Below are 12,962 nucleotides of genomic sequence, written 5' to 3'. Positions count from 1 at the left end.
ACTTTAACAGAGAACACAGGTGACACCAGATCTTTCCATATTTTGGTTCATCCAAATAATTCTGCGAGTTCAAGGGTGGGATTAGATAAGAACTACTAAAGACTTCTCATGAAAAGACGACACCACACCCGGGCATACAGCAGACAGTTCCCAATACTTGAAATTAGGAGTAGTCTGAACGCATTTTTGTCACTACAAAGTTGACCAAATACAAAAACTACATAAGGGCACATATGCATTAAACGGGTACCCGTAATGCGGTCAGCCGTCCTATTGACCGCATGCAATAAAAGTATATGTTAATTTGCGCAGAAACTTTATGTCTATTCGCACTATCAGCCGCATGATCGTGCGAATAGAAATAAAGTTTCCCCGTAAGTTAACGTATATTTTTATTCCATGTGGTCAATCGAACGGCTGCCCGCATCACGTGTACCCGCTTAGTGCATATGTGCCCTAAAACTAAAATCAAACTGATGCTGACATCTGATATCAGATAATTTACGAGAACAAAAATTTTTTGTATGGATCAAAATTGAACAAACTGAACAACAGATTGAACAAACATTGCAATTTTAGACTGTTTTTCTTCGACTGAAATTTAAAGCGGATTCTAGATGTTTTACAGGAAATGCGGCAATAGATAATAGAGAAATCCAGAACATTTTTATGGAGCCCGACGAATTACAGTATCTCCAACTGGAAAGTTACAATGTGGCCTGAAATTCAAATTTCCGAGATTCTTCTAACTTGCAGATTTTCCGTTTTCATCACTTTACGCTGCGACCTGCGAGATTGCCTCAAGTGCAGAAATATAGCCCAGATGTGTCCTTTTCCGTGCCGTTATGTAAAACGGTAGAAGGTTTTCAAATAACGGAGCTTTTTTGACTAGAAAAGCGAGTCGTACAAGAGTAAAAATTTTCTGTTTCTGACAATGTCTATATTTGACCGACTTTAATGTTCACCTATACAGTAATGAAAGCCTCCGAAGTGTTTCGATCCTCCGAAGCTTATCGCGATTACTCGATATTTGCGACTCGTAAAGTCCCACCATCAAATCGAAATTTTCAGAAGTTTGCATACCGTTTTACAATCTAAATTCCATCGAATTTATAGGTTTGGTTTAACCAAATGCTCATTAACACTGCTTTAGAGAATTTTTAATTTCAGAAAGTAATAATAATAGGAATACTATGTGATCATCTTATGAAATTATTTAATCCATACAAACAAAATCATAAAAAAAAAACAGAAAAAATATTATTAGTGAAAACAGTAAAATGGTGTCATTAATAATGCCAATCGGGAAAAAACATCTTATTAAATTTAATTTTTTTGCGGATTTATTATGCAGCTCTTCAAAGTTTTGAGACTATAATAATTCACACTTCTGTCGAAATTATTTGACACGTGTCAAATTATTTGATTCTTAATTGGAATTTGAACTAGCTAAAGAACGAGTCAGGATCCAAAAATTGCCGACGTTTTTCCTCAACCTTAAAAAATTGCTGTTTTTAAAGACTGCTGTCCTTTACCCTATTCAATTTGAGTTAAGAACCAACTCTTCACTAAACCCAGGAGGATTGTAACGACATATAACTACAATATCAAAGGAACCCATTAGTTGCTACAAAATAATTACTATTGTCCCTTATTCTCTACTAAAAATCTTAAACGCTAATCTTTCCGATATTCCTATTTGAAACAAACCAGTACGAAATGACTGTGTCTGTGACGGAGCCAACAAGTTAATCACTCAGGGTAATGTAACGTGAAATGAAAATTTTAATTAAACCTCCCTAATACGATTGCAGAATAAGAAACCATTAAGAGTTTTAATTGAACACTATTTTAAATATAATTATTCCCCAATACTTGCGAATTAATGCAAATATGTTAAACCGAGACACACCGCTTCTAAACATTCTGGATAAAATTTTAACTATAAAAAACCTTAACATGCATCTTCCAGATATTTTCGCAGTAGTAAGCAACAATTCAAAGGGTGACTACCGCCTTTCAGTGTTTTCAGACGAGGCGGTCCCCCTATTCGGACCAAGCCTGCCCTGTCCCCCCATTTTCAGTGATCCTTATTTGTTTCGGGAATTTTTATTGGTGAAGCTAATAAACGGGGAGAAAGCCACATTTGAAACTCCAACTTTTGCTCGCAAGCGAGAGAGAACTTTGGAAATGCTTATCAAGGACTTGCATTCCGAACATGTTACGGATACTAGAATAGTAAGAGAAATCACGAATTCATATTTTAGTTATGTGAATGTCTTATATAGTTATATGAAGCATAGAAACGTTAAAGATGCGGAATTTCTAATAGCATTCTAATAACGCACAGTGTTTTGGGGATAAATATTTGCCTTCCAGACAGGCTGGAGCTATATAAACGGGCCTAAGATTGTTCATTAAGTTTAATGTATGTTTTCTTAAGAAATCGCTTTCAGATTCATATAACATACCCCTTTAATCTGAATATTCACTGTAATTTATTTGCCTGCTATCAAAATCTTTGTTTTATCTTTGTTTTCTGTGTTTACTCCTCAGGAAAGCATGCCTGAATATTTCAACCAGCGTCCATAATTTAATTAATTAGAAAAATTGCGAGAAAGCATCAACACCGTTCTAAAAATTTCAGATTTATCTTATGACACTTAGTTAATTCGATTAAAAATATATGGGGACTTTTTAGACGATGCTAAATAGAAGAGCTTTTTCGGATGTATTAGCGGACACACCTAGACATTCCCGGCTAAAAGAGGACTCAAGGCAAATCGAGTTTGTACGAATCGGTCAAGCTCTAAAGCTAGAGGCAATCGTCAGAGGAGATGCACCAACTAGGTAAACAATAATTAAATTATGTAAATAAATAATTATACATTAAAATCTCCGTAAAAGCTTGTCATTTTAAATTTGAAATGTTTAAAAAGCTACTACGCCTGGAGCATCCATAATGTGTGGAACCAACCTTTATAGTATGCCTAAGTACATTTTCTTAATTTTTGTTCAGGAAAATCTCCCTTTTAATGCGTAATTTGAAATTACGAGGTTTAAGGGTCTAATTAAGAAGTACTACCCTCGGGGTTCTCGTTGTTTGCAGAATTAGCATTCGTTCATAATAGCAACGCTCAAGAAAAAATATATCTAACTTTCAACTATCGCAAAGGTTTATCGGTGTCGAGCAATAATACGCATGGTAAAAAACAATATTGAAGAAAAACGATAAATTTACGAGAAAGAAGAGGCAAAGCAAGTAAAAACAACTTTCAAGACGAGTGATGCCAGCTACATAAGTGTCCCCAAAGAGGGTGTATGTTTTCATACTTAAACTTAACCACAGACATAAACAAAAACACGATGAAAAAACGAACTTTTCACTCTGCTATTATGCAAATGTTCACGGAATTCACACGTTTGGAGACTATCGCGCAAAGCTCCATTCTCAACCTATTCTAGGATTTTCCTTTCTGACCTTTCACTGGCATTCATGGGGAACGTTAAATAAACAAACGCATTCAAAGATTCAAAAATACGAATGGCGCAATTAAGGGCTATCAAACTGAAATTTGTCAATTGCACCTTCTTCCGATACAATCAAATCGAAAACGAAAAAAAAACTAAATTGAGGCAATCCTATACAACAAACGATTGCTTTAACGCAGGAAATGGAAATCGGGATTATAACGAGGTTAAGCAAAACTTTAAGGGAAAAATCATGATAAAAGGAATTGACTGACCTGGGTTTTCTTTGTTGTTTGCACTGGAGTCCAACGTTCAACTTACGGACAACGTTTATCCATATTCCATAGATGTGTTTTTAACTCCAGAACCCGAAGTTCGCAGTCTCAGGCACACTGTTTCATGCCTAAAAAAAACAACAAAAACATAAGCAAAAACATAATTAAAAAACGCTGTATGACTAATTGCAATGTTATCACGTGGACTTGGATCGCATATGCCTATTTGCACAGGTCTTCACAATAAATTAAATATTAAGTTAAGAGCGGAAAGTCCATCCTTACAAAGGAGTAGACCAATAATTTTTTTCTCAGTTTTTCACTTTACACTCAAATTTTAGTTAAAATTCGGAATAAACAAGCGCAGCTTGGCAAATGCATAACAGGGTTTGATGCGTAGTACAATTGTTTCAAAAATGTTTGAAATATTTTGTGCAGCTAGGAAAACTGCGCAACGCAACATGTAATGTATATACAATGTGATCCGTTTTATTTTGCATCCTTCCTTAAATCCTTTCTTTTTACTTTTAGAATAACATGCAAAATAGAGAAGTTTTAGAGATTCATCTAAAAGAGTAAAGTACATAATCTATTTGGATAGCTATAGGGTGTCCCTTAAAAACGTGGCAGACCAAACTGCTTTTTTTAATGGGATACCCTATATATTATTTCACAGTTTTCTCGTGCTTTTCGAGCTGATTTCAACGGTATATAATTTCAATGGATTCGGTTGAGTATTTATGTTAAAAAATGCATTTTTTTGTGTAAACGGTTATAATTGAGTCTAGCAAATGACAGTTGCTTTTTAAGTAATAATATTAAATTTGAAAAATGAAATATGGGATTCTCTGAACAGTAAATATTTGATATAGTGTATCATATAAAAAATTACAAAAACAGGTATAGAGCTTTCCAAGAATATTGTAATTTACATCCTGACAGACGTGCACACTTACTCAACACGTTTAATAACATATATAGATTATTTAAAAAGTGGAAATCTTTGCAGATGAAAAAGAGAACTAAACATGTTAATTATTATGTTAATGGATGTTTTATTATATGATACAGATTCGTGCTGCAGTCAGATTCGTTACTTACTGATTTGTACTACCTTTAGACTTATTTTTTAACATTTAGAACATTGAAATAAATCGATTAGAGATAGTGCCCGAGACTTACAAATACATTATACCAAAATTCAAGATATCCTAAATACACATAAATATCATCCGTTTAAATACAAGAAAGTTTAATATCTAACCGACAGAGATAAGGTACGAAAAGTTGAATATTGCAGAAACATTTCAAAACTTTTGGATGGCATCCAAGATTTATTTAAAAACATTCTTTGGACGAATGAATCAACGTTCAGTACTGACGGGATATCAAATAGAAGAAATTTGCATTTCTGGGCTCGTGAAAATCCATATAAAATTTGAAAAATAAAATCATCCGGCAGGTAAAGTTTACATGTATGATGCGGTATATTAAGGAATCAGATTATAGACCCTATTTTTATAAATGACAGCTTTACGGGGGCAACATATACAGAGTGTCTCTAAAAGGTCTTTACAACGCTCTACCATAGGTAGCTGAGATCAAAATAAAACGATTTAACCACATTTGCCTTAGTCCAAAAGTTGATAATAACCGAGCTACAGGGTGGCACACAGCAACAGAGCAACAGGGGTTAATTTTATTCGTCGCATTAATTTTTGTGTGCGTGTAAATGGTGGGCATTTTGAACAGTTACTTAAGTAATTTTTTAATGTTACTTTTAATATTAAAAAATAAAAATTTAGAAAATTACATTCCTTTCCATTTATTTTTACAAGCGTTTCTCTCGAAAATGATTACAGTTAGCGACTTGATTAAGGTATACCTTTTTTAAGCAAAAATACCGCGCAAATACGTTTTTTCATTCAAAACTGGTTTACCGTTAAAAACAAAAAAGTTTGAAGGACCTAAACAAGTACCTAATGTGTATACGTGGGGCCCTCTGCGATTTACCGAAATTTTGTTTGTAGATATGAATTCCTCATCCCGAAAAACCCCCTTGTACAAAATTTCATGAGTTTTCCTCTTGCCATTTAATAATTATGGCTAAAAGTTGAATTTTACATTTCAACTTTGCCACCCTGTAGCTCGGTTATTATCAATTTTTGGACTAAGGCAAATGTGGTTAAATTGTTTTATTTTTATCTCACCTACCTATGGTAGAGCGCTGTAAAGACCTTTTAGAGACACCCTGTATACATTTGCTAACGAGAGAAATTGAATTGTTAAATGAATTAGCATATAATAATCCTCATTGGATCATAAACGAACTCCAAAAGTTAAAACGAAATTACAGAAGATGCCTAGAAATGAAGGGAAGCCATTTTGAGCAACTGCTTTAGACATTTAAATTAAACCATTATTTATTTAAGTTATTATAACCATATAATGTTACTAATTAAAACAATAAAGTATATGTAATTCTTACACTTAATATTGTAAAATTTCAATTTACACAAAAATGCATTTTTTGACGTACATACTCAACCAAATCCATTGAAATTATATATCATCAAAATCAACTCGAAAAACCCGAGAAAATTGTAAAATAATATACAAGATATCCCATTAAAAAAAACGAAGGTTTGATTTGCTACGATTTTATGAGTCACCCAGCAGTTACCCAAATAGATTACTTTAATCCTTCAGATGAATCCCTATAACTTTTGTATTTTGTATTTTATTCTAAAAGTGAAAAGGAAGAATTTAAGAGGGGTTGCAAAATAAAAAGGATCACTCTGTACCTATTGTGTTTCACTGAACAATTTTTCCACTTATTCAGTTGTCACCATGTATCAGACATTGACAATTTTTTTTACAACAGCATGTATCATATCAATAAAATTTAATTACATTTTATTAAATAATTAAATATTAACTAGATACGGGAGTAGCATTTTGCCCAAATTTAAGTGCTTCCTATACCATTTCTTTCTGGCTTGCGACGCATGTATGTAATTACACACAGTAACCTTCTTTAGACCACATTTGAAATAAATAAATCGCCTTTGGCTTCGGACAACCTCTCCTAAGATGACCCTCAACCTTACAGGTCCATCAAGTCATTGCTTGTGTGCTTGGGTCAAGCTTAGTCTCAACAAGCGAAACGAGGCACGATTCCTACCCATTATGCCGTTGTAAAAATAACAATAAAACGAATATTTCGTTGGCACATACCGGTCTATTTCTGACACATTTCAGTGATGCCGTACTGGACTATCCCAGCACGGAGATTTAACGGCCGCCTGGACATATTGATAAAAGCTCGTTACTAGTTTTGCTGGACCGGCGGAGTTTTACAAGTCGCGCTGTACATTTAATGCAGAGGGCCCGAATTTTGTGTTTCCTGGTTGGTAGTGTTGCAAATTTATTCTAAACGATACGACGTAATAAAATAACTCAAGAGAGCTTTTTGCTACCGAATTGAATGAATCCCAATAATTTTTTTCTTGTGGTAAAAATCACCAGTGTACCACTAAAACTTGAACACCCTGTACTTCCTTAAGGACGCATTTTTGGAATATGGTTTATATGTATAGCAAACAACTCAGCAACTCAAAGTGGGCCGTTATCAAAATGTCCAAGCGACCGCTAATGACATTGTTGAAGTGTGCTAGAAATAGAGGTCTCCTGAGCAAATATGTTTACTCCAACGCTGTTTTGTTGTTGCCGGAATCCTCGGGCATAAATTCCTATTATATTTTCATTCTCACAAGCAGAAGCTATAAGAAAGTTCAGTTAATTTCGTTGATTGAGACAAAGGACTTTCCCCGAGAATTTAATATCGCAAATGCTCATTAGCTTCAAAACTAGTTCCACATGTTATGAGAAAGAGTTGTTGAGCCATAATATTACATTATAGTTTGGCTAGTACCGGAGCAGCAGGCTCCGTGTTTAAAAGGTCTCCATGGGAAGCCAACTGCTTCTATCCAGTTTTTCCATCGCATCCGGTCTCTTCAGGCGATTCTTGGGGAGAAAACAAGCTGATTTTAGCTACCGATGAAGGGACTTTTGTTGTTGAAGGTTTGAGAAGTTGTGGGCGATTAATAATTTCATATTACACATAATATCCTGTCTATTTTAGATGGAACCTCTCACAGACAAGTCTTCGACAAGTCTCTGCAAGTTCGACAACTGAACGTAGTGGAACCTCATGGCATTCTTCTGCTTAGAGCTGGTGCTTCGCACAAAGACTGCAAAGTATATGTTTTCAGGCTGTCTCAACTCCAATCTCAAACTGACGTCAAGACTCGAATGGATGTTAAGGATTACAGGATGGAGAGAACTCGTGGGGCTAATTTGTATGCCTTGTCGCGCCCTGGTTAGTATACAGGGACATTTAATTAAGTCTCACTTTCCTACTTGTTATTTAAAGCGTCTAAAGACCCTGTCTAAAGTAAAGTTTCATCGGGAAATTATTTTGCTGGTTGTTAAATGTAACAAATACAGGTTCATCAGTTGCTCTATAGCATTGATTTAGGAACACATCACAATTATCTTAAATAGGTTCTGAACCAGGTAAATGAAAATATTTTTCGTTAGTCGATATTATATTCTAATGAATCATATTTTACTAACGACGGTATGTTTAATAGAAATAATTTCAGGTATTGGGCAAGAAAAAATTAATATCGATTTCGGTAACGAAATTTTCAAAGATTTGAAGTTAACGATTGGTCAAAAGTACCCAAAATAAGTGAGGAATATACGCTCGATTTTTTGCAATAATCACTTACCTGCCCATTTAGAAAACCATTAGGAAAGAGTAAATCTTGGTGTGAATAACTCCTGACATAACTTAAAATAATTAACGATTACCTAGCAGAAAGAGTTAAAGAAATGTGGATACTTTGCAACTCATTTCTTATGATTTACGCATCTACTACGAATTTTCAAGGTACGGCAATCACAAATCGTCAAAAACCTCAATTTTTCTGTGAAAATTCTGTGAAAAAAATGGCCACTACTATTTTTGATGCCAGAAACGAGTTTAAGTAGGTACCCAAAATCGACTACATCATCAATATATCATTTTTACTAAAATTGTGTATAGCCGTCTTTAAAGTTTCTTAAATCATATGCATTATTTAAAGAAAATACTGTTTTTTTAACTGATCGTTTTGGAAGTATTGTAAAGTATTATTCTTGCAATGCGATATCTAAATATTATATATAGAACGACTGTTCTCAAAAAAATTGATAAAAACACAACAGTTTTTTCTTTATAAAATGCACATAATTTAAAATCAATTAAACTTGAATAAAAGTGACTTTAAATTCAATTTTACATTCATTTCTGGCATCAAAAATAGCAGATACTTGCATTAGCATATGGAAACGGTCGAAAGCAATTTAAAATATCAGTTAAACCTCTAATAACCAAGGAAAAAAAAATTAGTGATTTATTGTAGTTCAGGATTTGTGAATTTTTAACGACCCCCTGCTACCCTAATTATTTTCAAAAGATGTGACATATCTCAAAAACTGTGTTAAATAATTGTTGCCTCAACAGACGTTTTGCACTGGAAAACTTAATGCAGAATCCAAAGATGGAATAAAAATGGCGTCGACTTCCGGCATTTTCCCAATTAACGCTATTTTTAAAATATTATATTTATCTTCATAACAGGTAGCCCATTTTGGTCGGTTAGAAACTTTCATCTAAATACATTTTCGAAAAATCCAAATCTTTGTGATGAATGGACTACGTAAATCAGGGCTATTCACATCGTATACTTTTTCAAAGTACTCCAAAGGGCCTAACTAACGGATAAAAAATATGACTATGTATGTTGTCAGCATGGCGAACATTAATCTAAATTTACGGATTATCAAGGGCTCTATCCTGCAAACTTCTGTAACCTGAAAAGTTTCTGGCTTTACTTCAATATGGAGTCTGTTCATAGAGCCGGGAAATTTGTACAGAAGAGCTTTAGCCTTAATCGTTTAATCGCTAAAAATTCTAATTTACTTCGTACATACTGGGTAATATTAATAGTGTTATGGGTATTGCTCGCTTGGAGTTTACTTTTAACTTCGGAATTATAGAAGTCAACTCAATTTATATATTTCCCGTCACTTTAAATTAAAGTTCGTAATGCTTTTTGGTAGATAAAACTTCGTTTTTAAGTGTTCTTTCAATAGAAGTAGACATGTGCTAATTCATTTTCTATATATACTTTTATAGGTGGTGCTCGATTGCGAATGTGTGTAGCTGTAGGAAAGAAGTTGTTGATGTTCCAATGGAAGCATTCCGCAGCATGGACAGCTTGGTGTCCCACTAGCGACACTGACACTATAGAGGGATTTACATTTTTTTGGGTACTCATCCAATTCTTAACTCATGACCATAAGAATACTAAAAATGTCTTCGTTTACTGCATTAGGAACTCAATCTAAGCGAAACTCCCACAATCTTAACCATCCTTGACAATGTATGGAGCCCAATTTCACCCACTCATGGAGACATCTTGGTTTGTGTTGGTTATAAAAACCATTGGGACGTGGTGAACGGTCGCTCTGGGCAGGCCCAACATCTTTATACAGTAGATGGGAATAGGGTTCATCTTGTTGCTGCCTTGGATCTATACGAAGACCAAGAAATCCAGCTGATGCTTTGCTATAATCGTAAGTGCCTTTGTTGAAGATCCGTCTTAAATTACGTGGGATGGCAACAAAACTTTCGCATCAATATTTTTCGCTCAATCAGACTGTTATTTTCATGAGTTACTGAGGTGGCGATAAAGAGTATCTGAAGTTTTGCTCCTATCGAGTTTTAGTAAGAATTAACGGGTTACGCTGGAAACTTTTGCATCTAAATATGTACGTAACCAAAAAAAGGGTATTAGAGAATTTCAAAATTCTGATATTAAATAAAAATGAATTTTGTAAGTTTATGATGAATCTAAATAGTTATGTATATGCGGATATTAAGGTAAAAAAAATAATTCTGGTGAGAGACGAGTAGGTAATATATTACCACATCGTTAAATATTTACATATACAATACGTAATGAAGAATGATTTCTTGTCCTCAACAAAATCACTTATAGATAGATACAACTTCTTTTAGAAATGACAAACGCAAATGGTGTTCTGACATCATGACTTGGATTCAATTGAGAAAATTACTCACAGGTAAAAGAAAGCGATAAAGCAAATATCAAAATTCACAAGTAATTTCATTACTTAACATTAAATAAATGCATTGACATTAAAAAAATAACACGAAACGCAAGCAACTAAATTTTATTTGAAACACAAGATCAATTGAAGTGGTGCCCATTTATTTTAGTCATTTTCTTGCCTTCAATGTATTACTGAACATGAGAATTTGGTCTTCTCTCTTAATAAAAGCATTAACTTCCTCAGTTAAAACAAAAATATTTTCTTACGTGTAAAAGGTGTCCATTTCTGGAGCTCAACCGTGAGAATTATGCTAACCATAAAAGATAGGGGGTCGGTTAAATTAAGGCGAAGTTACACAATTTGAAGTTCAAAAATGTTCTGATGAGTAAAATGTTAAAATTTCATCAAAAATAATAAACGATAATAAATTGAATTCTCTTTGACCAGACTTATACCAGAAAAAGTTAATGCACATATCCTATCAGGCAGAGTGAAATCTTGCAAAAACATAAATATCGTCCGTTTAATATTCATATCACCAAGTCTTGCATCGAGGAAATATTGAACGGAGGACCACGTGTTCTAGAAATAACATGGCCTTATTGAAGTAAAATCCCCATTTTCTTTCCAACGTGATATTCACGGATGAGTGCAAGTTTGCCAACTAAAGCATGTTCAATCGTCATAACGAACATATTTTGTCCATTGAAAATCCACAGAAACACTAAGAACATCAGACACAAGCACGTTTTAGACTAAATGTATGAGTTGGTTTATTTGACGATAAGATTTGATCAATACATTTACGAAGACAATGTAAAAATAAATAACTCCAGAAAAGTGTTTGCACTGTTTAAGGACCTACCATACGAATTATATCGATAACAAGATTTCCCTCAATCGCTTGAATAACTTTCAGTTCCAACAAGATACTGCTCTGCCATATAACACTAGGCAAGTGGGAGACTGTCTGTAATATTTCCCGGTAGAATCATTTTAAACAATGAAGAATATGTTGCCCGGCACGTACACCAGACCTTTCCCTATTAAATTATTATTTATAGAAAACTATGAAACACCTCATTTATAAACCTGTACCTACCGATATTAATAAAACTTTTTTCCAAAATTCCAGATTTTTTCGGATACCTTTGAAAGTCATCGGAACTTTTCAAATTTTAAAACAGCATATTCTTAAACTCCAAATTGCACAACTTTGCCCCAATTTAACCGACGTCATATCTTTTATGGTTACCGAGATCTTCATGGTTAAGATCCAGAAGCGAACACCTTGTATATGCACCTAAGAATACTCAATATAATTCATTAATTCAAGCATATACTTTTTTTAGATCGCTTGAGAGTGCTTGCAAAAAAGTTTGTGTCTAAAATACATTGAACAAATTAATCCTTAACAACTCTAGGGATTTTTTTATTTGGCTGCTTGAATTAATATTTAAAAGTTCGTCTCGCACAATATATTTTTTTACATTAAATTCGATGGCGCATTCTAAACAATTTCGAAAGTACTTCATCAGAAAGATTATAAATAATGATTATTATGTTCTATACAAGATACATGCCACTTTCAAAAATTGAACGAGGCCAATAACACCAACACTTCTACCTCAACCGATTTCGATTTCCACTGGAACTCGGCTCCCACCGACATTGGTATGTATGCAAATCTGACTGAAATACTCTCGTGTACCTTTAAGTTTCTACAGTCTGTGCATTTCCTTACGTCATTGCCTTCACACCCAATACAATGGAAATTCGCTTGGTTGTGAATGGTAATCTTATTCACACAATGAGCATGCCCAAGTTGCAATTGATCACTAGCAAGACTGACATTTTCTTTGCCACAACTGCTCCCGAATTTTTCCCCAACAAGGCAGACCTTCTGCACGTGGACACTAGGCAGCAAGAACTGCAAAAAGTTTCTCCACCCTCCAGCCCAAATGGTAAATACGAGTATCTACTAGTTTGAAAATATTGCACGTATAATCTGATCAGAGAGACGATCGC

At 34.2% G+C, this 12,962-nt stretch overlaps 1 protein-coding gene across 4 annotated transcripts in view; it reads left to right on the top strand.

Annotated features, from left to right (window-relative positions):
• The window catches only part of LOC136407988 (GTPase-activating Rap/Ran-GAP domain-like protein 3), an 83,991-nt gene that overhangs the window by 67,667 nt on the left and 3,362 nt on the right, over positions 1 to 12,962 (top strand). For all 4 annotated transcript variants that reach the window (XM_066388653.1, XM_066388628.1, XM_066388634.1 and 1 more), the window contains 8 exons: positions 1,973 to 2,238; positions 2,702 to 2,850; positions 7,669 to 7,829; positions 7,891 to 8,127; positions 9,994 to 10,127; positions 10,193 to 10,433; positions 12,510 to 12,608; positions 12,662 to 12,898. In XM_066388653.1, coding sequence (XP_066244750.1) covers positions 1,973 to 2,238; positions 2,702 to 2,850; positions 7,669 to 7,829; positions 7,891 to 8,127; positions 9,994 to 10,127; positions 10,193 to 10,433; positions 12,510 to 12,608; positions 12,662 to 12,898 — 1,524 coding nt within the window. The remainder of the gene's footprint in view (positions 1 to 1,972; positions 2,239 to 2,701; positions 2,851 to 7,668; positions 7,830 to 7,890; positions 8,128 to 9,993; positions 10,128 to 10,192; positions 10,434 to 12,509; positions 12,609 to 12,661; positions 12,899 to 12,962) is intronic.

This window comes from Euwallacea similis, chromosome 1 (assembly GCF_039881205.1).
Source record: "Euwallacea similis isolate ESF13 chromosome 1, ESF131.1, whole genome shotgun sequence".
NCBI lineage: Eukaryota > Metazoa > Arthropoda > Insecta > Coleoptera > Curculionidae > Euwallacea > Euwallacea similis.
The sequence above is the reverse complement of the archived record's forward strand: the minus strand, read 5'-3'. Positions and strand labels throughout refer to the sequence as shown.